Genomic DNA, 27469 nt, shown 5'->3' on the forward strand with positions numbered 1-27469 from the left:
GTAATTTACCATGTGCTGCTCTTGCATGTGTGCTTCCACAATCACCGTCCCCAGCGGCCCGGTCCAGGTCATTTAACTCCTCCTCCAGGGATAGAAGAGAGCTGCACACGTACCCAAGAACACGGCTGTAGACCTGCACACTCTTGACTAAAGAAAGGATGGTACATGAGTTATAGTATACTTAAAGAGGTATTCCCAAAATTGACTATTATTACTTATTAACAGGATAGCAGATAAAACATTTAAGGACTCGGGGGAGTGGGGTCCTCACATCTGATATCCCCACCATTCCTGAATTGGGGGTTCCTGGGTCCTCCTCACCGAGGGCTCACTGAGGGAAGATTGAATAAAGCAGCGGTTGAGCATGCTCGGTGCTGCTCCATTCATTTTCAATGAGAGATAGCTGAGTACAAGCGCTGGGCTACTTTCACCAACCCCTATGAAATGAATAGAGCAGAGATGCACAGGCTCGGCCGCTGCTCCATTCAATCTCCACTGTGGAGGGTGCAACAAGTCGGCAGTGAGAAGGAGAAGGGAACTTGTGGCTCTCGTCACAATATTGGTGGAGGTGTCGGCAGTAAAAGTCCCATCGATCAGACTTTTTATCACCTATCCTATTAGATATTGATGGCCAGTCATCATGATAGATCATCAATATCAGATCAGCGGAGGTCTAACTCCTGACACTCCCACTGATCAACTGTTTGAAGGAGCCACGGTGCCCAGGAAAGTTCTGCAGCCGCCATTATATACCAGGCATAGCACCATGTATTTTGTAGCGGAAGTGCCTTGCAGTGAAGGCTACTCCAATTCATTTGAATGGGACTAAGCCAATGAAAGGGCATATGATCGATGGACCTGACATTACAGGCCGAGGAAGAGGCCACAGCATTCTCCAAAGAGTCATCGCTTTTTCAAACCATTCCATAGGGATGACAGAAGTGGGACCTCACCACTCTGATATTGATATCCTATCCTATACAGGTCATCAACAACTAATTCCTGAATAACCCATTAACCGCCTGGAAACAATGTTGTATATCTCACGTATGAGGACTGTATTTGGGCCGATCAGTCTACATATGGTCATACATAATACAGAGAATAGGTTAGTGCTACATGTTCACCATCGGGATGAGGCTCCTTCGGCTGTGGGCTTTCAGCAGCACATGGGAAAGTGCGTGTCCGACCCGTTACAGGAACATGGAGAACCCGAGGCCAAGCGGGAGCTGATGTGTCCTTGTCTGTGACAACACAAACATTCAATAACCATTATAAAATGGCAGAAAGGTGAAGCACAAGTACGTGCCTAATGCAGACAGGTGAGAGACGCCATTACCAAAGAGCTGCAGAATTTCTGGTGAAGCCTTCATTAGGGTGAGGGAGACTCCACTCATCTCAAGAGCCGTCATGAAGGATCCAGTCATCGCCCGCTCTATGTGCAGCCCACGACCCTCTAGAACACAAGAGCGGGTGAGTTTTAGTACGAGGTTAATATAGTTACTTGAAGGATGAGTTAAAAGAATGGGTCATATATATGTTTACTGACCTAGAAAACGGACCGCCGAGCTGGCGACGATCTGTAGCTCCAGACAGGATAAACCTCCCAGGTTATTAACAATCAGTATAACGGAGTCACCTAAGGAAGCAATAACCGGAGAAAAACAATTCACAGGGACGACTAAGGGTCCGTTTACACCAAATGATCATCGTTTGAATAAGTGAACGAGGTCGGAATTCGCTTGTGCAGCCTGTTTACACAGCCAAGTACATGATTGGCTCATTCAAATGAGAAATGATTCATTCATTCACATTCGCTGTATAAGTGGGAACGTCTGAATGATCAGTATTTAAAAAGAAAGAATAAGTGAACGAGCCGACGATGATTTTAATGTCTGCATGAAATGAGTCAACGAACGCTGGACCAACTCTACCCTAGTAAATAAGCTGTGCTTTTATCACCGCCTGTGTGAAAGTGGCCTAAGGCTGCCTGTCCACGGGCGAGTTTTCATTGCGTTCCCCGCGGCGATAATCCACTTCTGGGGAACGCAGTGAACGCTCTCAATGCTATGGAGAGCGCTTCCCCTCTGTCCAGGAGCGGAGAATCATTGCGATTCGCCACGATTCTCTGTGGTCAGCCTATCTGTCAGATAGGCTGACCGGCGGAGATCCGTCTGCCCGTGGACAGGCAGCCTGAAAGGGCCTTAAGGCCCTGGGTCACACAGATTCCGGCTTCATGCACATGCAGGCGGACATGTGCAGTACAGCTTTCTTCTCCTTTGCATTTCCCACACCGCCGCTTAGCAATGATGTGAATACCCACAGCCATATGCAATGTTAACTGTGGGTTAGACAGCCACCATTGGCTTTAATGGAGGCAACCTGCATGGACTCTATGGCAAAATAACGCATGCTGCGATTTTACTTCTGCTTGCGGAATACGCAGTTTGTATTCACGAGCGTGAAGGAAAAATCGAAAGTACATGACTTTCAATGCCTGTGTTTTGCCATGGAAAGTCTGCGCAGACCGCGTTCATGGACTCCGCAAATAGAATCTGTTCATGTGAGACCCCCCCCACAGGACAGTGAACTACTTGGTAGAATGGTAGGCTTTTGTGTTAGTGTTTCATGGTACACATAGGTGTTCTGTAGCACTTTGTTTATATTCCCCCCCCCCCCAAACACACCCAGTTATTTTGTGGATCTCCACCCCCTTGTGTTAAACATAAAACAGGATGCAAACAGCAGCAAATGGGAGAGTAAGGCCTTATGTCCACGGGATAATTTTTATTTTAAATCCGCAGCGTTTCTCCCGCACGCGGATCCGCGCCCCATAGGGATGCATTGGACACCCGCAGGTAGTTAAATATCTGCGGATGTCATTTTTCCCGTCAGGCACGGATCCGCGTGCGGGAAAAAAAATGGACACGCTCCATTTTAGTGCGGGTCTCCCGCGGGGACGGCTGCCGCAGGCTTCTATTGAAGCCTATGGAAGCCGTCCGGATCCGCAGGAGACCCGTACCAGAATTAAACTCACCTGCTCCGGACGATGCAGATCTTCCTTCCTTTGCGGCCGGATCTTCTTTCTTCGGCCCGGCGGATGTGCCCGGCACATGCGCGCGGCACACTGCCGGCATGCCGAGCACATCCGCCAAGACGAAGAAAGAAGATCCGGACGCGAAGGAAGGAAGATTCCCATCGTCTGGAGCAGGTGAGTTTATTCTTATTTTTAGGCCTCATGTCCGTGCGGCAGGAGGGACCCGCTGCGGATTCTACATGAAGAATCCGCGGCGGACCTGATTTTCCCCGTGGACATGAGGTCCAAGGCCTCATGTCCACTAGAAAAATGTAATCCGCGCAGAATCTGCTGCAGATTGCTTTAAATGGTTTTTTTTTTTTGCATGCGGATATTTCCACCTATCGATAGCAATGTAGGCCGATCCCTGCAGAATCCACGGTAAAATGGAGCATGCTGTGTTTTTTTCCCGCGTGTGAAAAACGCAAATCAATTAAAATGCCATCCGCGGGTGCAAAATTCAATTTAATTGACTGCAGATGGCCAATGATTCCTCATAGGCAAAATTGAATGCGGATTTCACCTGCGGAATCTGCTGCGGAAACTGCTATTGAATTTTGCTAGTGGACATAAGGCCTAAGGGAGAACCTAGTGTATTTTAGAAAACTTGTTGAAAACTCAGGTACGCTTTAAGCTCCTATGAAGAGAATAGCTTTTTTACTTCATCAGATCCCTGTACAGTATCTGTAAAGACTATACTTTCTAAAGCAGACCAATCTCTAAGATTTCAGCTCTGAAGCCAGCAAAATGTTGAATGCAGCTCTGGATGATAGAGACAATACAGCTGTAAAGTTGCTTTTAGACGGAACGATTATCGTTCAAAAAATCGTTCTAACGAGCTAAGTGAAGGCTAATTGTTTAGTCTAAACGCGACTGAACAACGAACGAGAACGTTCACTTATTGTTTGTTTTATGCGGGCATAAAAACCATCGTTGACTCATTCGCTCATCATTCGGTTTAATCAGCAATCGTTCAGTCCCTGTCAGTCACTTATACAGCAAATGTGAAAGACTGAACAATTTTGAATGATTCTCGTGTGAACGAGCCAACGATGTATCTGCCTGTCTGAACAGTCTGCACGAGGGCAAATGAGCTACCGATGACGTCACTCGCTTGTTCACACGAGAACCGGCTCATCTACAAGGAGCCTAACTCAGGATCAGTACAAGGTAATACTCTACTTCTTACTGCTTTATTATCCAAAACAGAAAGGTGGGTGTAAAACCTTTCCTCATTGTAGATCTCTGACATTAAAACTATTTATAAATATTTCTGAATTATCTCCGGGTTTCATAGATCATTAAAAAATTTGCATCGATGGCCTTTAGATAAAGTCCACTCATTCTGCTGCCCCATTCATGCAAAGGTTTAGAAAACCACAACTCTACAGTAGCGGAGATCGTCAGATACGTTGGTTGTGCTCACTTGATTTTACGTCCACTCTTGACTTGTTGGCTGGATCAGTCATGTGGTCAATCATGATCTTCACAACCTCATCACAAGACATCATCTGTAAAAGTGAGAAGTGACGGTCTACCTAACAACTACCAAACATCCTGAAACATAAGACATTAGAAGCCAGAGCAGCAGAGCCAATCAGGTAGAAGACTGAACTAAAATCAAGTTAGATATGAGTGTTACACTTCTGGTTTATGTAGCTATACAATGCAAAGTTATTTGGCTCATTTAAAGGGAACCTGTCATAGTGAAAATGCAGTGCAATCTGCAGTTGGCATGTTATAGAGCAGGAGGAGCTGAGCAGACTAATGTATAGACTCATCGTCAAAACCAATCCCTCCCCCAGAAGCTGTAACTGAGCCTCTAGATCATTGCAAACTCATAGGCTGGCGAAGTTGGTGTTCCAGATGGTTCCATACATGTTCTATTGGCTATAAATCTTGCGACCCGGCAGCCATGTAAGTGTGACAATGTTGTGGAGGCTCCTGTGACCCCCTTGTGTGTGCGGCTGAGCATTATCCTGCTGGAAAATGACTTTTGGAAGCCGCCATGAGAGGAACACATGTGGCTGCAGCTGACAATGTCCCTCATAGCACTACTAGGGAAGATCGACTGTCCTATGCGATGTCCCCCCAGACCATCACACCAGCAGAAGGCAGTGTGCCGCTCCACAGCCAAGGCAGGATTGAGGCGCTCACCTCTAGGTCTCCAGACATGAACACAGCCATCATCAGTGGCCAAACTAAACCTGGATTTGTCACTAAAGACAACCTGGTTCCACTCTGTAGCAGTCCGGTTCTGTCGTTCACGACACCACTGCAAACGGAGGCGACGGTGGATGTTAAAGGCCGTACATGTAATGGGCCTTGTGAGACCAAATGTCCTTCAACCAAGCATCTGGAAATGGTTCCAACCGTCAAACAGCCTATTATGATGGCGCCACTTGTCTCTGAATGGCGGGTAATGAAACATTTAGAGCTGCTTATGCTTGTTAGAAGATCAAACAATCCTCTCTACTGGTGGTCTGTAGGGGGCGTCCTGATCCCGGTCACCTTGTGTGCCGTCACACATCCACTGGTCCCAACACCTCCTAACAGTCTAGTCAGTACGGCCCGGTGGAGGACAATTTGTCAATAAGACCATCCAGCTTCTCACATCCCAATATTGCGCCACTCTCAGACTCTGGTAATGGGATGAAAACAAGCTCTACACAAGCGGAAGAAGAGGTCACTACACACAAGGGAGCCTTTTTATAGGCCAAGGGGGAACCACTTTTATGGCCTTTGGTGACAAGACTGTTCATCTAATCACACCACAACTGTAATCATTTGCATATCTGTCTGAGATGTAACCGCATGCCGAGTTTTATAGCAAAACAACAACTTCTTCTAGGGGTGGGATTTCTTTTGTTAGAAAAGTTCCAGTATAACTTGTCATTTCTTCATTTAAACCTTTTCTCAATCTGGTTATCCGGGTGGTCCTGCTCAGCGACTGACAGGTTTCCCTGTAGGAGAGGTACCCAGCGACTGAACCAAAAACGATAACACGCTTGTTTGTCATCATCGCACCTTCGATACAGTCATAAAAATTATCATTTTGTTGGCAGTACATCTCCTTATATAAACAGGAAATGTGCTGCCGACAACAATGTAAACTGTTGGTAAGATCACTCAAATGACTGTTTATATGAATGGCTGCACAATCACTTGGCATGCTAATCTAAAACCAACAAGAGGCAATTAGCGCTTGTTATGAGCAATAATCTGTCTATATAAAAGGAGCCTGAGGCACAATGTCCACAGACAAGTTTGAATTGTGGAATCCGCAATTCAAGCCGCCCATAGGGAGACATGGGTGTCTGCGGCTTAATTATAGCATGCAGATTTGTTTTGTGGACCTTCTTGTCTGGAAAACAAATTGCAGCATGCTCCATTTTGCTGTGGTTCCTGCATGGATAGCTTCCATTTAAGTCAATGGAAGCCATCCAATTGGGGGGTCTGTCTGCAACTGAATTGCGGAGGGCCCCGGATTCCGCAGGTAAGCAGGAGATTTAAAAGAAATAAAAATCTCCATTGCGCATGTGCGCCGTCCGCCGCTTCCACATGCATCCGCAGTGAAGACCTGCACAGGTAAGCACTGTCCTCGGCAGCGGGCAGGGTCGGATTACGATTCCGCTGTGGGCTCCCACATGTGGGATCTGATCCGCCTGTGTACATGAGGTCCTAGGTAATCACCTGTTGATAAGCAAGGTAGACTCCAGGTTGATAAGCTTGATCTACACTCTAGCAAAGTATCAGGACCAGAGAGATTTGTACTGCTGATGGATGCATTCAGCTGAAGGATTGTCTAGAGTGGATACACATTAAGAAAACCGCCAACTTAAAATTTAGGCTGCCTTCACACGAGCGCAAAAAATCGTGCAAGATTTGAGCATTTTAAGATGCCTAAATCTCACACAAATATGAACCCCATTCTTTTGAATGGGGTCATGCACATGAGCGATATTTCCCTGCATGGCACCGCAGGTCCAAATCGTGGCATGTTCTATCTGGCTGCATGATCTCACATCACAACGCCCAATGGGGCTGGACAGAGCAGCGCTGGCCTATTGAAAGCAATGGGAGAAACTCAGTGATCATCTGCTGCAATCGTGACTGCTGCGCCGGATGATCCCTGAATCCTCAAAGTGATGTGAGAATGTTTTTCTATAGGGATTTTTACATGGTGGGGAGCACGATATCGGGGCGGATTCACAGCCCCATATCGCACTCGCCCGTGTAAAGTTAGCCTTAGAGGAGAGTGAAAAAAAAAAAGAAGGGGAGTGTGTTATGTGTGTGTCTATATGCATATACATCTCCACCCTTACTGAAATAACAAAGGTTAGACATTAGAGATGAGCGAGCATACTCGCTTAGGGCAATTGGTCGAGCGAGCATTGCCCTTAGCGAGTACCTGCCCGCTTGAGGGAAAAGGTTCGGGTGCCAGCGCGGGGGAGCGGTGAGTTGTGGCAGTCAGCAGGGTGGAGCGGGGGGGAGAGAGGGAGGGAGAGATCTCCCCTTCATTCCTCCCCGCTCTGCCCCGCAGCTCCCTGCCCGCCGCCGGCACCCGAACCTTTTCTCTCGAGCGGCAGGTACTCGCTAAGGGCAATGCTCGCTCCAGCAATTGCCCTTAGCGAGTATGCTCGCTCATCACTATTAGACATCTGCTAACCGAATACCTTGTATCTTTGTACCCCGGCTTCTCCATGTATACCTGTGCAAACACAAAAAGTTAAACCAGTTAAACAGCACAGGGTTAAAAAGTGTAAAGTAATCACTAAAATACTCCTAAACACAGAACATAAACAAATGTACGGCTCTGTAGGGTGTCTTCTTACCCAGTCCCAGTTCTATCTCATCAGAGCCAAGTTTAAAAGTTGGTCCAGAGCCTGGCACACTGCATGGTGAGAGGCTGACTCCCAGGGTACCTGCAGAAGAGATGAGCCCATACATCAGTAATATAGAGGACCTCAACAACTATCCCTGAATATACAGGAAACTATTTAGAAAGCAGAACTTCCTATGAATTTGGGAAGCAGTGGGTTGTGGTTACTATTATAAATCTTCATGCTGTCGTGACAAAAGTGCCAGCAACACTAGTCCTGCTGAAACAGAATGATGAGCGAAAGTGAACGATTCTCATTCGCTGTTCGGTCATTAGCTCGCGTGTAAACTGAACGATTTTATCATTCACTTTTTCTCGTTTTAGCAACTTTTTAAACAATAGTCGTTACATCTAAAACACAGGCGAAAACAACAAATGGCATCTGCACATTAATTTTCAATGGTATGTTAGGAAAATAATGCAACTTTTCCGTACCAATTCCTGCAGCAGCAGTTTTCACGAAGGAAGCAATTTCTTTCAAACTTTTTCCTTCCTCTGCTAGAGCTCCGGCAATCTACAATGTGGAAAATAATAGCAATTTGTAAATTAACATTTTTAAGTGCTAACATGATTAAAGCGACCCTCTGGTCCTGAACAAATCAAGATTACTTCTCCGACTACCTGATGCACACTATGTACTAATACTCTAAGATAATACACGTTGCTTTGATCGGGCAGAACTATTTATGTGAGCAGCACTGGCCAACCAGAGCAGGGTGTAGGGTCTTAGATTACTGATTGAGAAATGCAAAGTTCTACATCTAGTGAGGAAAATGAAAAAAAAAGTAGATACACAATGAGAGGAATTGAGCTAAGCAGCAGCATGTGTGAAAAAGACTTGAGTATACTAATGAATCACAGACTGAACATGAGTCAACAGAGTGATGCAACAGCAAAAAAAAGGCAAACACAGTTCTGGGTTGTGTTAAGAGAAGCATAGAATCTAGATCACATAAAGTAATTATCCCCCCTCTACTCTTCCTTGGTCAGACCTGATCTAGAATACTGTGTCCAGTTCTGGGCACCCAGATATAAAAAAAAACAAACATCGACAAACTGAAGCAAGTTCAGAGAAGAGCTACCAGGATGGTGAGCGGTCTGCAAATCATGTCCTATGAGGAACAGTTAAGGATCTGGGAATGCTTAGCTTGCAAAAAAAAAAAGGCTGAGAGGAGACTTAACAGCTGTCTACAAATATCTGAAGGGCTGTCACAGTGTAGAGGGATCAGCCCTATTCTCATCTGCACAAGGAAAGACTAGAAGCAATGGGATGAAACTGTAAGGGAGGAGACACAAATTAGATATTGGACAGTGAGGGGGATCAATGAGTGGAACAGTTTACCATGGGATGTGGTGAGTTCTGCTTCAATGAAAGTGTACAAACAAAGGCTGGACAGACACCTTTCTGGGATGATTTACTTAAAGGGGTTGTCCCACGCCGAAACGTTTTTTTTTTTTTTTCAATAGCCCCCCCCCCCGTTCGGCGCGAGACAAACCCGATGCAGGCATAAAAAAAAAAAAAACCGTCCAGTACTTACCCGAATCCCCGCGCTCCGGCGACTTCTGACTTACCTTGTGAAGATGGCCGCCGGGATCTTCACCCTCGGTGGACCGCAGGTCTTCTGTGCGGTCCATTGCCGATTCCAGCCTCCTGATTGGCTGGAATTGGCACACGTGACGGGGCAGAGCTACGAGGAGCCGCTCTCCGGCACGAGCGGCCCCATTCAGAAGGGAGAAGACCGGACTGTGCAAGTGCGTCTAATCGGGCGATTAGACGCTGAAGATTAGACGGCACCATGGAGACGAGGACGCTAGTAACGGAGCAGGTAAGTGAATAACTTCTGTATGGCTCATAATTAATGCACGATCTACATTACAAAGTGCATTAATATGGCCATACAGAAGTGTATACCCCAACTTTGTTTCGCGGGACAACCCCTTTAATCCTGCACTGAGCAGGGGGTTGGACCCAATGACCCTGGAGGTCCCTTCCAACACTACCATTCTAGGATTCTATGATCCGCTACTAGTGCACAGTGTGTATCAGCTAGTCAGAGAAGCGGTGTGGCCATCTTGATTTGTCCAGGACCGGAGGTTCCTTTTGGAGGAACACTCTATGCATCAAATAATAATTTCTAATACTCTCTCTCTCTCTCTCTCTCTCTCTTTAGGGTTGTTGTCTTTCCCTGGTCGAGACTGTAGGCCTATAGATTCAGGATAACGGATGTGTGTTTTTTTTTTTTCAACCATAGTACGTTGCTATGTTTAGATTATGCACACTTTTCCTCAAAATTATTTTCTTTTTTCTCTTGAACCCAAGTTCAACCATCAGAGCTCACCAGTGTGGATAAGATCTCCAGCATTAATGACTTTAGCTCCTGTGCGAAAGCATATGAGCAATAGTTGCTGGGACGGCTGTCAGACACTTATGCGCCTGGCAGTCGAACCGTGTAAGAGAACCTTTACACGGTTGCCCATTGAATTCACACTACAAGGATGCTGCAAGGGAACTGTGGATGGGAAATGCAGATGACCTTGCAGGGGTTCCAGCAACCAGACTCCAGACCGCTGGACTCATGGAAGTGGATGGACAATCCTTTTCTGATTCATACAATAGAATAAGACTTAACTAAACATATTTCCACTAGAAGGGATGCAGCTCAAGTCTTTGGATGCATCCAAGAATTCTACCATGTTTTTCCCATTGCCGGCGGACAATTATTCACGTTAAACAATGATGAATCTTTACTAAACAACCCTGTGAGGGCCACAATGACTTCCTTCCACCATACAGGAGCACATTTCATAATCAGTATATTGTTTCTACTGAAACTAAACAATAAAAGCCATTATGTAACTAAAGCCATCGACGATACAGCTGGTCATGACTACGAAGATTTGCTCCTTATATTTCGGTATATTCGGTTAATAAAATGGGCCTACAATGAAATACTGCAAATGAAAAGCTGAATTTCAAAGTCCAAAATAATTCTAACTGTTACAATTATCATCGCTGTAAGTGCATTTTGTCATCTACATGTAATAGTAGAATGAACATTATGACCGTAGGTTAATTGGTACTGACCAATACAAATTTACAACCAGGTTCACATGGTGGAATCCGCTGAAAATTTTTCCATGTGGGATCTGCCTGTAAATCCACGACAGAAATCCATAACTATTCTGCAACGGATCTGCATGTGGATTTAACCCCATCAATGGGTGAAAATCGGTGTACAGAATTCAACTGCGTTTCCGCATGAAGAAGTGATATGACACTACTTGAAGGTAATTTGCACTAAACATGGCGCAATTTCCAAGCAGATTTTGCCCAATGATGGGAAAATCCACAGCAAAATGCAGTGGCAGAAAAGTAGCAGATTTCTGTTGTTTTACAGGCAGAATCCGCAAGGAAAATTGCAATGTGGGAATACAGCCTTGTATTTGTTGGCCATGGTCATTATAAACGTGGGTGGATACTACCAAAATCGGTATGACCCGCTATCAAATATCTAGTGTATATGGCCACCTTAACAATACAGTAGGCCTAAGATATAAGGAATTGACCCATAACCATTAGCCCCACAATAGTTGGCAGCTGCAGGTACTACACCAACTTGTCTTATCATTACTGAACCTTGGAACCATGTTAAGAACCATCTCATCAATATTTGGCCTCCAGTCCCAGATCATATAAACTGCACCTGGCACTACAGCTTGCAGAGTTGAACATTAGGAGGTTAATAAATGTGTGCTTCACCTTATGAATGAGTATGATTCCACAAAGCCCACGGCGTCCAGCCTTGCGAGGTGAGAAAAAGGCACAATCATCTGCTATCACCACCATTTCCACGTCCAATCCATCCCTCTTGGCACGCTCAAGAGCCAAACCAAAATTTAGGCGATCACCTGTGTAATTCTTCACCAGCAACAGAACTCCAGCTGTGATGGAAGAAACATGGAAGACTTGAGTGGGTTGTTTCACGAGGACAACCCCTTTCCATATGCCCCATTAGAAGATATGAAAATCATAGAGGGGGGCCTTACGTGCGACGCCTTCAATAAGCCAATATGGAGAACCACTACAAAAGGATGGCTTTATATGGGTCAATTTGTTCAAATAGTGGATTGATACAGCAAATACAAGTGACAGTTCTGTGTAAACATGACGACCAACCAGCTGATAAGCAAGAATTCATTGGTCACCTTGTTTTGGCTCACTTAACCCTTTCCAATCTAATTTCCCTGGCACCCGCACACTCCCCAGCTCTTATTTATTTTGGGTAGAAAAGTACATTGTGGATTCTTAGAATTACTCAACAGAAACACATAAAAATTATCTGTCATGATGAATTTTTAGCAATTCTTCGAAAATGAACCCTTTTCCAATCCAGTGTCGGCCCTCGTTTGACATTAAGATTTCTCTTCATAGCTTAGATGTCGGACGAGGGCCGACACATGTTTCTAAAAGTATGCAAAACAGCACTGTGATGTCAGAGACTGCTCTGCTTATGTATGCTATAGCATGCAGGGCAGATCCGATGTCAGAGGCTATTCTGCATATGTATGCTACGGTATGCAAAACAGAGCTCCGATGTCAGATGAGGGCCGATACAGGTTTCTAGAAGTATGCAGGACAGCACTCCGATGTCGGAAACTGTTCTGCTTACGTATGCTACAGCATGCAGGACAGAGCTCCGATGTCGGACGAGGGCCGACACGTTTCTTAAAGCATGTAGGACAGAGCTTCAATGTCAGAGACGGCTCTGTTTATGTATGCTACAGCATGCAGGACTGAGTTCCGACGTCAGATGAGGGCCGGCACGTTTCTAAAGTATGCAAGAAAGTTGGAGGCTGTTCTGCTTATGTATGCTACAGTATGCAGGACAATGCTCTGATGTCAGACAAGGGTCGACACATGTTTCTAAAGTATACAGGACCCGATCCAATATCGAAGACTGCTCTGCTTATGTATGTTAGTTACAGTATGCAGGATAGAGATCTGATGTCAGACTGCTCTGCTTATGTATGTTAGTTACAGTATGCAGGATAGAGATCTGATGTCAGACTGCTCTGCTTATGTATGCTACAGCATGCAGGACAGAGCTCAGACGTTAGACGAGGGCCGACACATGTTTCTAAAGTATGCAGGACAGCGCTCCTAAGTCGGACACTGCTGTGCTTATGTATGTTATAGTATGCAGGATAGAGCTCTGATGATGGAGGCTGTTCTGCTTATGTATCCTACAGCATGCAGGACAGAGCTGCAATGTCAGACATGTTTCTAAAAGTATGCAGGACAGTGCTCCGATATCGGAGACTGCTCTACTTACGTATGTTACTTTATGCAGAAGTGAAGCCTGGTGCGGATTTTGACACATTAATTATGTGGATTTCGAAATGGATCTTCTGCTGTGGAAAATCCACACCATTTTGCACTACGTGTAACTCTGGTGTTAAACATGGCATTTATTTCTGTAATTACTTCAATTCCCTTTTATGGTTATGTTCTCATCTCTCTAACTGGCCCTGGCACTAAATCTGCCCCTTCCTCGGTACAAGAAGTCGCTTCTCTTCGAAGCGCTGGCAGAGAGATAAGACAACAGTGTAATGGAGACTGAAGTTATTACAGGAATAAAAGACTCTTCTCTCCAGAACTGTGCCCTGAATGATAGTGCAATCTGTAGGCACACAGTAAAGGAGCTGTCTGTACACACTGGTTGTATTCAGCTATGCATCTGCAGACAGATTTTCCCTAGCATGTTCCTCAGCTGCATAGCTGAATAAGGGATAGGTGCAGCAGTTTAAGAGTGATTTTCAATTTAAAGCAGCCTAAATCTATCAAATGTATTAGAAAAAGTCATAAAATCACCTGTTAGATTAAAGAAAATGTAAATGAGGTACACATTAAATTCTCTCCCAATTGGTGCATTAAAAACTCTCTCAAATACAGAGAAAGACACAGATAATGACTATACCTGCTCCTGCTTCTGCTACAGTCCTGATTGCGGCTACAATACTTCCAACTGGAGGTGATGTGAAGACAGGACCAGCAATGGCCCCGGTGAGCATGCCCTGACCAATGTACCCTGTGAAGGAAGAGGGGAGATGTTACTAGGATATTACATAGATTGTAAGAAGTTTAAGGCTTATTCCCATTCCGCAGGATAGGGGGTAATTATCGGACTGCTGAGACTCTCATTAATCTTGAGAGTGGGGGTCCTGAAGGTCCTCACACAAATGGGGCTGCGCTCAAGCATGTTCACTGCCCCTCCATTCATTTCAGTGGTACTTGAATTCTGTATCTCCAGCAGCCCGACGGAAATGAATGGAGCTTTGGTTTTTCAGGCTCGACTGCTACTACATTCATGCAGGGACCTTCAGGACGCCCGTTCGCAGGATTGTAAGGTCCCAGCGGTCGAACCCCTATGATGAGATCGTTATTGCTTATCTTGTTGATAGAGAAATACATTTAAACCCTTGCACAACCCCTTTAGAAAACTGCCTATTTTGACCATAAGGCCTCGGCGATTTTGGGGGGATTTTCATCCCCACTTTTCAAAAGCCACAACCTTTTTCTATTTTTCGTCAACATGGCCGTATGAGGGCTTGTTTGTTTTTTGTGTGACAGGTTGTAGTTTTCGTACCATTTTTGGGGTACATTGTATAACTTTAATTATGTTTTTTTGGAGGCGATACATGCGGCTTTTTTCATCCCTTCTATCCCACTTTTTGGAAAGCAAAATGAACAACATAAACATTTTGGCTCAGTTTTCCACATTTTTAAAAATGGTTTTTACTGTACAGGATATGGACATGATGATACCAAACAAGTGCAAGTTTTTTGGAAATTTTATTTAATTTATTTTTTTAACGTGAGAAAGTGGCCGAAAATTTTTTTTTTTAAACATACTTTTTATGTCCCTTTAGGGGACCTGAACCCGTTTATTGTATGATCGCCATGATAATACATTGCAGTACATCTGTACTGCAATGCATTGTCGCTATTGCTAGAAATCGGATGCCAGAGAGTGTCGTCCGATTGCAGTTGGCAAAAGACAACAAATAGGGAGCTCGCTCCTTCTTTGAACCCTCTACATGCCGCGATCAACATTGACCCCCATCAATCGGATCTAAGGATAGGTCATCAGCATTAAAGTTCTGGAATATCCCTTTAACTCTGCAGATACATTTTTTTTTAGTCGAGAAAGAGGGAAAAATTGTGAGCTCTCCAGTGTAAGGATCCTTCAAACAACTCCCCATATCCAAGCTTCCTGAACCCTTATGAGTGCATATGATAACGCAGAGAACAAGCGGTCATCATCCACCGGTATTACCTTACAGCAGTTACCTGCATGTGCCGGCTCGTGTCCTGAGCCCCCTCCAGATAACAGTGCTACACGTCCTTTAACACGATCCAGGTCTGCACGTAATACAACGCGGTGTCCCTGAAGAACACGTAGACCAGGAGAGCAAGATGTCAGGCCGTGAAGAACGTCATCAACGCAACCAGGGACAGAGTTCAGGAGCTTCTTACTGACCTACGAGATAAGAACAGGGCATGATGGCTGCCAGTGACTCTACATAGGACAGCAATAGATAAATGTGGGCAAAACCAAGTCACAAACCTCCATATTGTCGTCTTCCTGAGACAGCAGTGATATATCTGTGCAAGAAACACAAAGGATTAATAAGCAGAGCAAATTCTACATAGGTGAGGGGGCATAGAAGGCTCAGTGACTAGAGGAACAGAAAGCAGCACGCTCAGTGCCGGGAGACCATTAGAGTAGGACGCTCAGTGACCAGAGACTATAGGCGCAGGATGCTCAGTGACTGGAGACCGATGGCGCAGGACACTATAGGTGCAGAATGCGCCGTACTCGGAGACTGTCCGCGCAGGACACTATAGGTGCAGAATGCGCCGTACTCGGAGACTGTCCGCGCAGGACACTATAGGTGCAGAATGTGCCGTACTCGGAGACTGTCCGCGCAGGACACTATCAGTGCAGAATGCGCCGTACACGGAGACTGTCCGCGCAGGACACTATAGGTGCAGAATGCGCCGTATTTGGAGACTGTCCGCGCAGGACACTATAGGTGCAGAATGCGCCGTACACGGAGACTGTCCGCGCAGGACACTATAGGTGCAGAATGCGCCGTATTTGGAGACTGTCCGCGCAGGACACTATAGGTGCAGGATGCGCCGTACTCGGAGACTGTCCGCGCAGGACACTATAGGTGCAGGATGCGCCGTACTCGGAGACTGTCCGCGCAGGACACTATAGGTGCAGGATGCGCCGTACTCGGAGACTGTCCGCGCAGGACACTATAGGTGCAGAATGCGCCGTACTCGGAGACTGTCCGCGCAGGACACTATAGGTGCAGAATGCGCCGTACTCGGAGACTGTCCGCGCAGGACACTATAGGTGCAGAATGCGCCGTACTCGGAGACTGTCCGCGCAGGACACTATAGGTGCAGAATGCGCCGTACTCGGAGACTGTCCGCGCAGGACACTATAGGTGCAGAATGCGCCGTACTCGGAGACTGTCCGCGCAGGACACTATAGGTGCAGAATGCGCCGTACTCGGAGACTGTCCGCGCAGGACACTATAGGTGCAGAATGCGCCGTACTCGGAGACTGTCCGCGCAGGACACTATAGGTGCAGAATGCGCCGTACACGGAGACTGTCCGCGCAGGACACTATAGGTGCAGAATGCGCCGTATTTGGAGACTGTCCGCGCAGGACACTATAGGTGCAGAATGCGCCGTACACGGAGACTGTCCGCGCAGGACACTATAGGTGCAGAATGCGCCGTATTTGGAGACTGTCCGCGCAGGACACTATAGGTGCAGGATGCGCCGTACTCGGAGACTGTCCGCGCAGGACACTATAGGTGCAGGATGCGCCGTACTCGGAGACTGTCCGCGCAGGACACTATAGGTGCAGAATGCGCCGTACTCGGAGACTGTCCGCGCAGGACACTATAGGTGCAGAATGCGCCGTACTCGGAGACTGTCCGCGCAGGACACTATAGGTGCAGAATGCGCCGTACACGGAGACTGTCCGCGCAGGACACTATAGGTGCAGAATGCGCCGTACTCGGAGACTGTCCGCGCAGGACACTATAGGTGCAGAATGCACAGTGACCAGAGACTGTCCGCGCAGGACACTATAGGTGCAGAATGCGCCGTACTCGGAGACTGTCCGCGCAGGACACTATGGGTGCAGGATGCACAGTGACCGGAGACTGTCCGCGCAGGACACTATGGGTGCAGGATGCACAGTGACCAGAGACTGTCCGCGCAGGACACTATAGGTGCAGAATGCACAGTGACCAGAGACTGTCCGCGCAGGACACTATAGGTGCAGAATGCGCCGTACTCGGAGACTGTCCGCGCAGGACACTATGGGTGCAGGATGCACAGTGACCGGAGACTGTCCGCGCAGGACACTATGGGTGCAGGATGCACAGTGACCAGAGACTGTCCGCGCAGGACACTATGGGTGCAGGATGCACAGTGACCAGAGACTGTCCGCGCAGGACACTATGGGTGCAGGATGCACAGTGACCAGAGACTGTCCGCGCAGGACACTATGGGTGCAGGATGCACAGTGACCGGAGACTGTCCGCGCAGGACACTATGGGTGCAGGATGCACAGTGACCGGAGACTGTCCGCGCAGGACACTATGGGTGCAGGATGCACAGTGACCGGAGACTGTCCGCGCAGGACACTATGGGTGCAGGATACACAGTGACCGGAGACTGTCCGCGCAGGACACTATGGGTGCAGGATGCACAGTGACCGGAGACTGTCCGCGCAGGACACTATGGGTGCAGGATGCACAGTGACCGGAGACTGTCCGCGCAGGACACTATGGGTGCAGGATGCACAGTGACCGGAGACTGTCCGCGCAGGACACTATGGGTGCAGGATGCACAGTGACCGGAGACTGTCCGCGCAGGACACTATGGGTGCAGGATGCACAGTGACCGGAGACTGTCCGCGCAGGACACTATGGGTGCAGGATGCACAGTGACCGGAGACTGTCCGCGCAGGACACTATGGGTGCAGGATGCACAGTGACCGGAGACTGTCCGCGCAGGACACTATGGGTGCAGGATGCACAGTGACCGGAGACTGTCCGCGCAGGACACTATGGGTGCAGGATGCACAGTGACCGGAGACTGTCCGCGCAGGACACTATGGGTGCAGGATGCACAGTGGCCGGAGACTGTCCGCGCAGGACACTATGGGTGCAGGATGCACAGTGACCGGAGACTGTCCGCGCAGGACACTATAGGTGCAGGATGCACAGTGACCGGAGACTGTCCGCGCAGGACACTATAGGTGCAGGATGCACAGTGACCGGAGACTGTCCGCGCAGGACACTATAGGTGCAGGATGCACAGTGACCGGAGACTGTCCGCGCAGGACACTATAGGTGCAGGATGCACAGTGACCGGAGACTGTCTGCGCAGGACACTATAGGTGCAGGATGCACAGTTGCCTGAGATTATTGGTGCAGGACACTATAGGTGCAGGATGCACAGTGACCGGAGACTGTCCGCACAGGACACTATAGGTGCAGGATGCACAGTGACCGGAGACTATAGGCGCAGGATGCACAGTGACTGGAGACTGATGGTGCAGGACACTACGGGGGCAGAACGCGCAGTGACCGGAGACTACGGGTGCAGGGCGCGCCGTGACCGGAGACTATGGGTGCAGGGCGCGCCGTGACCGGAGACTATGGGTGCAGGGCGCGCCGTGACCGGAGACTATGGGTGCAGGGCGCGCCGTGACCGGAGACTATGGGCGCAGGGCGCGCCGTGACCGGAGACTATGGGCGCAGGGCGCGCCGTGACCGGAGACTATGGGCGCAGGGCGCGCCGTGACCGGAGACTATGGGCGCAGGGCGCGCCGTGACCGGAGACTATGGGCGCAGGGCGCGCCGTGACCGGAGACTATGGGCGCAGGGCGCGCCGTGACCGGAGACTATGGGCGCAGGGCGCGCCGTGACCGGAGACTATGGGCGCAGGGCGCGCCGTGACCGGAGACTATGGGCGCAGGGCGCGCCGTGACCGGAGACTATGGGCGCAGGGCGCGCCGTGACCGGAGACTAGGGGCGCAGGGCGCGCCGTGACCGGAGACTATGGGCGCTGGGCGAGCAGTGACCGGAGACTATGGGCGCAGGGCGCGCAGTGACCGGAGACTATGGGCGCAGGGCGCGCAGTGACCGGAGACTATGGGCGCAGGGCGCGCAGTGACCGGAGACTATGGGCGCAGGGCGCGCAGTGACCGGAGACTATGGGCGCAGGGCGCGCAGTGACCGGAGACTATGGGCGCAGGGCGCGCAGTGACCGGAGACTATGGGCGCTGGGCGAGCAGTGACCGGAGACTATGGGCGCAGGGCGCGCAGTGACCGGAGACTATGGGCGCAGGGCGCGCAGTGACCGGAGACTATGGGCGCAGGGCGCGCAGTGACCGGAGACTATGGGCGCAGGGCGCGCAGTGACCGGAGACTATGGGCGCAGGGCGCGCAGTGACCGGAGTCTATGGGCGCAGGGCGCGCAGTGACCGGAGACTATGGGCGCAGGGCGCGCAGTGACCGGAGACTATGGGCGCAGGGCGCGCAGTGACCGGAGACTATGGGCGCAGGGCGCGCAGTGACCGGAGACTATGGGCGCAGGGCGCGCAGTGACCGGAGACTATGGGCGCAGGGCGCGCAGTGACCGGAGACTATGGGCGCAGGGCGCGCAGTGACCGGAGACTATGGGCGCAGGGCGCGCAGTGACCGGAGACTATGGGCGCAGGGCGCGCAGTGACCGGAGACTATGGGCGCAGGGCGCGCAGTGACCGGAGACTATGGGCGCAGGGCGCGCAGTGACCGGAGACTATGGGCGCAGGGCGCGCAGTGACCGGAGACTATAGGTGCAGGATGCGCAGTGACCGGAGACTATAGGCGCAGGGCGCGCAGTGACTGGAGACTGATGGCGCAGGACACCACGGGGGCAGAACGCGCCATACCCAGAGACTGTTGGCGCAGAACAATATAGGTGCAGGACGCGCAGTGACTGGAGACTATGGGTGCAGGACGCGCAGTGACTGGAGACTATGGGTGCAGGACGCGCAGTGACTGGAGACTATGGGTGCAGGACGCGCAGTGACTGGAGACTATGGGTGCAGGACGCGCAGTGACTGGAGACTATGGGTGCAGGACGCGCAGTGACTGGAGACTATGGGTGCAGGGCGCGCAGTGACCGGAGACTATGGGTGCAGGGCGCGCAGTGACCGGAGACTATGGGTGCAGGGCGCGCAGTGCCCGGAGACTATGGGTGCAGGGCGCGCAGTGACCGGAGACTACGGGTGCAGGGCGCGCAGTGACCGGAGACTACGGGTGCAGGGCGCGCAGTGACCGGAGACTATGGGTGCAGGGCGCGCAGTGACCGGAGACTATGGGTGCAGGGCGCGCAGTGACCGGAGACTATGGGTGCAGGGCGCGCAGTGACCGGAGACTATGGGTGCAGGGCGCGCAGTGACCGGAGACTATGGGTGCAGGGCGCGCAGTGACCGGAGACTATGGGTGCAGGGCGCGCAGTGACCGGAGACTATGGGTGCAGGATGCGCAGTGACCGGAGACTATGGGTGCAGGATGCGCAGTGACCGGAGACTATAGGCGCAGGGCGCGCAGTGACTGGAGACTGATGGCGCAGGACACCACGGGGGCAGAACGCGCCATACCCAGAGACTGTTGGCGCAGAACAATATAAGTGCAGGACGCGCAGTGACTGGAGACTATGGGTGCAGGACGCGCAGTGACTGGAGACTATGGGTGCAGGACGCGCAGTGACCGGAGACTATGGGTGCAGGACGCGCAGTGACCGGAGACTATGGGTGCAGGACGTGCAGTGACCGGAGACTATGGGTGCAGGACGCGCAGTGACCGGAGACTATGGGTGCAGGACGCGCAGTGACCGGAGACTATGGGTGCAGGACGCGCAGTGACCGGAGACTATGGGTGCAGGACGCGCAGTGACCGGAGACTATGGGTGCAGGACGCGCAGTGACCGGAGACTATGGGCGCAGGACGCGCAGTGACCGGAGACTATGGGTGCAGGACGCGCAGTGACCGGAGACTATGGGTGCAGGACGCGCAGTGACCGGAGATTATGGGCGCAGGACGCGCAGTGACCGGAGACTATGGGTGCAGGACGCGCAGTGACTGGAGACTATGGGTGCAGGGCGCGCAGTGACCGGAGACTATGGGTGCAGGGCGCGCAGTGACCGGAGACTATGGGTGCAGGGCGCGCAGTGCCCGGAGACTATGGGTGCAGGGCGCGCAGTGACCGGAGACTACGGGTGCAGGGCGCGCAGTGACCGGAGACTACGGGTGCAGGGCGCGCAGTGACCGGAGACTATGGGTGCAGGGCGCGCAGTGACCGGAGACTATGGGTGCAGGGCGCGCAGTGACCGGAGACTATGGGTGCAGGGCGCGCAGTGACCGGAGACTATGGGTGCAGGGCGCGCAGTGACCAGAGACTATGGGTGCAGGGCGCGCAGTGACCGGAGACTATGGGTGCAGGGCGCGCAGTGACCGGAGACTATGGGTGCAGGGCGCGCAGTGACCGGAGACTATGGGTGCAGGATGCGCAGTGACCGGAGACTATGGGTGCAGGATGCGCAGTGACCGGAGACTATAGGCGCAGGGCGCGCAGTGACTGGAGACTGATGGCGCAGGACACCACGGGGGCAGAACGCGCCATACCCAGAGACTGTTGGCGCAGAACAATATAAGTGCAGGACGCGCAGTGACTGGAGACTATGGGTGCAGGACGCGCAGTGACTGGAGACTATGGGTGCAGGACGCGCAGTGACTGGAGACTATGGGTGCAGGACGCGCAGTGACCGGAGACTATGGGTGCAGGACGCGCAGTGACCGGAGACTATGGGTGCAGGACGCGCAGTGACCGGAGACTATGGGTGCAGGACGCGCAGTGACCGGAGACTATGGGTGCAGGACGCGCAGTGACCGGAGACTATGGGCGCAGGACGCGCAGTGACCGGAGACTATGGGTGCAGGACGCGCAGTGATCGGAGACTATGGGCGCAGGACGCGCAGTGACCGGAGATTATGGGCGCAGGACGCGCAGTGACCGGAGACTATGGGCGCAGGACGCGCAGTGACCGGAGACTATGGGCGCAGGGCGCGCCGTGACCGGAGACTATGGGCGCAGGGCGCGCCGTGACCGGAGACTATGGGCGCAGGGCGCGCCGTGACCGGAGACTATGGGCGCAGGGCGTGCCGTGACCGGAGACTATGGGCGCAGGGCGCGCCGTGACCGGAGACTATGGGCGCAGGGCGCGCCGTGACCGGAGACTATGGGCGCAGGGCGCGCCGTGACCGGAGACTATGGGCGCAGGGCGCGCCGTGACCGGAGACTATGGGCGCAGGGCGCGCAGTGACCGGAGACTATGGGCGCAGGGCGCGCAGTGACCGGAGACTATGGGCGCAGGGCGCGCAGTGACCGGAGACTATGGGCGCAGGGCGCGCAGTGACCGGAGACTATGGGCGCAGGGCGCGCAGTGACCGGAGACTATGGGCGCAGGGCGCGCAGTGACCGGAGACTATGGGCGCAGGGCGCGCAGTGACCGGAGACTATGGGCGCAGGGCGCGCAGTGACCGGAGACTATGGGCGCAGGGCGCGCAGTGACCGGAGACTATGGGCGCAGGGCGCGCAGTGACCGGAGACTATGGGCGCAGGGCGCGCAGTGACCGGAGACTATGGGCGCAGGGCGCGCAGTGACCGGAGACTATGGGCGCAGGGCGCGCAGTGACCGGAGACTATGGGCGCAGGGCGCGCAGTGACCGGAGACTATGGGCGCAGGGCGCGCAGTGACCGGAGACTATGGGCGCAGGGCGCGCAGTGACCGGAGACTATGGGCGCAGGGCGCGCAGTGACCGGAGACTATGGGCGCAGGGCGCGCAGTGACCGGAGACTATGGGCGCAGGGCGCGCAGTGACCGGAGACTATGGGCGCAGGGCGCGCAGTGACCGGAGACTATGGGCGCAGGGCGCGCAGTGACCGGAGACTATAGGTGCAGGATGCGCAGTGACCGGAGACTATAGGCGCAGGGCGCGCAGTGACTGGAGACTGATGGCGCAGGACACCACGGGGGCAGAACGCGCCATACCCAGAGACTGTTGGCGCAGAACAATATAGGTGCAGGACGCGCAGTGACTGGAGACTATGGGTGCAGGACGCGCAGTGACTGGAGACTATGGGTGCAGGACGCGCAGTGACTGGAGACTATGGGTGCAGGACGCGCAGTGACTGGAGACTATGGGTGCAGGACGCGCAGTGACTGGAGACTATGGGTGCAGGACGCGCAGTGACTGGAGACTATGGGTGCAGGACGCGCAGTGACCGGAGACTATGGGTGCAGGGCGCGCCGTGACCGGAGACTATGGGTGCAGGGCGCGCCGTGACCGGAGACTATGGGTGCAGGACGCGCCGTGACCGGAGACTATGGGTGCAGGACGCGCAGTGACCGGAGACTATGGGTGCAGGGCGCGCAGTGACCGGAGACTATGGGCGCAGGGCGCGCAGTGACCGGAGACTATGGGTGCAGGATGCGCAGTGACCGGAGACTATAGGCGCAGGGCGCGCAGTGACTGGAGACTGATGGCGCAGGACACCACGGGGGCAGAACGCGCCATACCCAGAGACTGTTGGCGCAGAATAATATAGGTGCAGGACGCGCAGTGACTGGAGACTATGGGTGCAGGACGCGCAGTGACTGGAGACTATGGGTGCAGGACGCGCAGTGACTGGAGACTATGGGTGCAGGACGCGCAGTGACTGGAGACTATGGGTGCAGGGCGCGCAGTGACCGGAGACTATGGGTGCAGGGCGCGCAGTGACCGGAGACTATGGGTGCAGGGCGCGCAGTGCCCGGAGACTATGGGTGCAGGGCGCGCAGTGACCGGAGACTACGGGTGCAGGGCGCGCAGTGACCGGAGACTATGGGTGCAGGGCGCGCAGTGACCGGAGACTATGGGTGCAGGGCGCGCAGTGACCGGAGACTATGGGTGCAGGGCGCGCAGTGACCGGAGACTATGGGTGCAGGGCGCGCAGTGACCGGAGACTATGGGTGCAGGGCGCGCAGTGACCGGAGACTATGGGTGCAGGGCGCGCAGTGACCGGAGACTATGGGTGCAGGGCGCGCAGTGACCGGAGACTATGGGTGCAGGGCGCGCAGTGACCGGAGACTATGGGTGCAGGATGCGCAGTGACCGGAGACTATGGGTGCAGGATGCGCAGTGACCGGAGACTATAGGCGCAGGGCGCGCAGTGACTGGAGACTGATGGCGCAGGACACCACGGGGGCAGAACGCGCCATACCCAGAGACTGTTGGCGCAGAACAATATAAGTGCAGGACGCGCAGTGACTGGAGACTATGGGTGCAGGACGCGCAGTGACTGGAGACTATGGGTGCAGGACGCGCAGTGACTGGAGACTATGGGTGCAGGACGCGCAGTGACCGGAGACTATGGGTGCAGGACGCGCAGTGACCGGAGACTATGGGTGCAGGACGCGCAGTGACCGGAGACTATGGGTGCAGGACGCGCAGTGACCGGAGACTATGGGTGCAGGACGCGCAGTGACCGGAGACTATGGGTGCAGGACGCGCAGTGACCGGAGACTATGGGTGCAGGACGCGCAGTGACCGGAGACTATGGGCGCAGGACGCGCAGTGACCGGAGACTATGGGTGCAGGACGCGCAGTGACCGGAGACTATGGGTGCAGGACGCGCAGTGACCGGAGATTATGGGCGCAGGACGCGCAGTGACCGGAGACTATGGGTGCAGGACGCGCAGTGACTGGAGACTATGGGTGCAGGGCGCGCAGTGACCGGAGACTATGGGTGCAGGGCGCGCAGTGACCGGAGACTATGGGTGCAGGGCGCGCAGTGCCCGGAGACTATGGGTGCAGGGCGCGCAGTGACCGGAGACTACGGGTGCAGGGCGCGCAGTGACCGGAGACTACGGGTGCAGGGCGCGCAGTGACCGGAGACTATGGGTGCAGGGCGCGCAGTGACCGGAGACTATGGGTGCAGGGCGCGCAGTGACCGGAGACTATGGGTGCAGGGCGCGCAGTGACCGGAGACTATGGGTGCAGGGCGCGCAGTGACCGGAGACTATGGGTGCAGGGCGCGCAGTGACCGGAGACTATGGGTGCAGGGCGCGCAGTGACCGGAGACTATGGGTGCAGGATGCGCAGTGACCGGAGACTATGGGTGCAGGATGCGCAGTGACCGGAGACTATAGGCGCAGGGCGCGCAGTGACTGGAGACTGATGGCGCAGGACACCACGGGGGCAGAACGCGCCATACCCAGAGACTGTTGGCGCAGAACAATTTAAGTGCAGGACGCGCAGTGACTGGAGACTATGGGTGCAGGACGCGCAGTGACTGGAGACTATGGGTGCAGGACGCGCAGTGACTGGAGACTATGGGTGCAGGACGCGCAGTGACCGGAGACTATGGGTGCAGGACGCGCAGTGACCGGAGACTATGGGTGCAGGACGCGCAGTGACCGGAGACTATGGGTGCAGGACGCGCAGTGACCGGAGACTATGGGTGCAGGACGCGCAGTGACCGGAGACTATGGGTGCAGGACGCGCAGTGACCGGAGACTATGGGTGCAGGACGCGCAGTGACCGGAGACTATGGGTGCAGGACGCGCAGTGACCGGAGACTATGGGTGCAGGACGCGCAGTGACCGGAGACTATGGGCGCAGGACGCGCAGTGACCGGAGACTATGGGTGCAGGACGCGCAGTGACCGGAGACTATGGGTGCAGGACGCGCAGTGACCGGAGATTATGGGCGCAGGACGCGCAGTGACCGGAGACTATGGGTGCAGGGCGCGCAGTGATCGGAGACTATGGGTGCAGGGCGCGCAGTGACCGGAGACTATGGCTGCAGGGCGCGCAGTGACCGGAGACTATGGGTGCAGGGCGCGCTGTGACTGGAGACTATGGGTGCAGGGCGCGCAGTGACCGGAGACTATGGGTGCAGGGCGCCTAGTGACCGGAGACTATGGGTGCAGGGCGCCTAGTGACCGGAGACTATGGCTGCAGGGCGCGCAGTGACCGGAGACTATGGGTGCAGGACGCGCAGTGACTGGAGACTATGGGTGCAGGACGCGCAGTGACTGGAGACTATGGGTGCAGGACGCGCAGTGACCGGAGACTATGGGTGCAGGATGCCTGGAGAATCAGAACACAGACTGCACAGTGATAATATTAGTGCAGACTAAACAGAGAATGGAGAATATTAGTAAAGGATGAACAATGACTTGAGGTGGTCAGTACAGGATGCACAGTGTCTGAAGAACCTCCGCACATGATACATAGTGGCAGCGGCCAAGGATGCACAATCCTTAACAAGGCAGATGCAGCGAACATGGTCGCAATAAAAGAGGTAACTTACAGAGCGCAGATACAGCGTGCTTACACGTAGCACAAGGGACATCTACGGAGCAAAGCAGCAAGAAGAACTTTACCCTTAGGCCAGAGTATGAAAGGAGGGTCATGTGACTTTGCGGATGCCAAGAATCATGCAATCACCATGGTGTATTCCGGGTAGTTTACGCTACAACAGAAATCAATCTCAACTTTACAAACCAATGCCAGGCAGCTGCTGGCAAGGCCAATAAAATAATGTGGGCTTTAAAAGAAGCATAGATACAACAGGAACATAGAAGGCGATTTCCTAAGACTGGTGCCTCTTACACCAGCCTTAGGTCGAATTCACATGGGAGTAAGTGTAATTGTGCTCACCTTAGTGCAATTTTTTTGTGCTATGAAGGAGGCTTTTTTTGCATGGGTATCAGCATACTTTACTGCACTGATTTAAATGGCCAATTAGTTCCAGATGTGCTCTTTTTCTAGCAGAATTGCGCAATGCGTCACACATCTTCTTGTAATTTCTGTTTGCATTTGCACCCCCCATTGACTTCAACGGTATGAATCTTGAAGGGGGGGGGGGGGGGGGGGTTTACATCAGTGGAGATTATGAGATATGAGAAACCCAGAGTAAAGGTATCACGCTGGACTGGTGGTGACTAGAGATGAGTGAGTATACTCGCTAAAGGCAATTACTCGAGCGAGCATTGCCTTTAGCGGGTACCTACCCGCTCGAGACGAAAGGTTCGGGTGCCGGCGGCGGGCAGGGAGCTGCGGGGGAGAGCGGGGCGGAACGGAGGGGAGATCTCTCTCTCCCCCTCTCTCCCCCCTGCTGACAGCCGCTACTCACCGCTCCCCCGCGCCGGCACCCGAACCTTTCATCTTGAGCGGGCAGGTACTCGATAAAGGCAATGCTCGCTCGAGCAATTGCCTTTACCGAGTATACTCGCTCATCTCTAGTGGTGACCCCCAATTTACAGGCCATAAAACTTTCACACCCCTTGTTACTGGACTAATTAAGTATTTACTGTTCT

The 27469-nt window shown here is 52.7% G+C and overlaps 1 protein-coding gene across 2 annotated transcripts in view; it reads right to left on the reverse strand.

The window, feature by feature from the left end:
* TKFC (triokinase and FMN cyclase) overlaps positions 1–27469 on the reverse strand; it is a 45049-nt gene that overhangs the window by 4017 nt on the left and 13563 nt on the right. The window contains exons 1-13 of one of the 2 annotated variants that reach the window (XM_066583175.1): positions 26461–26559; positions 15587–15624; positions 15310–15499; positions 13937–14047; positions 11719–11900; positions 8394–8472; positions 7912–8001; positions 7753–7787; positions 4503–4587; positions 1550–1639; positions 1340–1456; positions 1128–1244; positions 10–147 (exon numbers count right to left, since the gene is read on the reverse strand). In XM_066583175.1, the coding sequence (XP_066439272.1) occupies positions 10–147; positions 1128–1244; positions 1340–1456; positions 1550–1639; positions 4503–4587; positions 7753–7787; positions 7912–8001; positions 8394–8472; positions 11719–11900; positions 13937–14047; positions 15310–15499; positions 15587–15592 (1240 nt within the window). In that variant the 5' untranslated portion in view covers positions 15593–15624; positions 26461–26559. Of the gene's footprint in view, positions 1–9; positions 148–1127; positions 1245–1339; positions 1457–1549; positions 1640–4502; positions 4588–7752; positions 7788–7911; positions 8002–8393; positions 8473–11718; positions 11901–13936; positions 14048–15309; positions 15500–15586; positions 15625–26460; positions 26560–27469 lie in introns of those variants that run through there. The other variant, XM_066583176.1, reaches the window with a different exon arrangement.

This window comes from Eleutherodactylus coqui, chromosome 11, assembly GCF_035609145.1.
Source record: "Eleutherodactylus coqui strain aEleCoq1 chromosome 11, aEleCoq1.hap1, whole genome shotgun sequence".
Classification (NCBI taxonomy): Eukaryota; Metazoa; Chordata; class Amphibia; order Anura; family Eleutherodactylidae; genus Eleutherodactylus; species Eleutherodactylus coqui.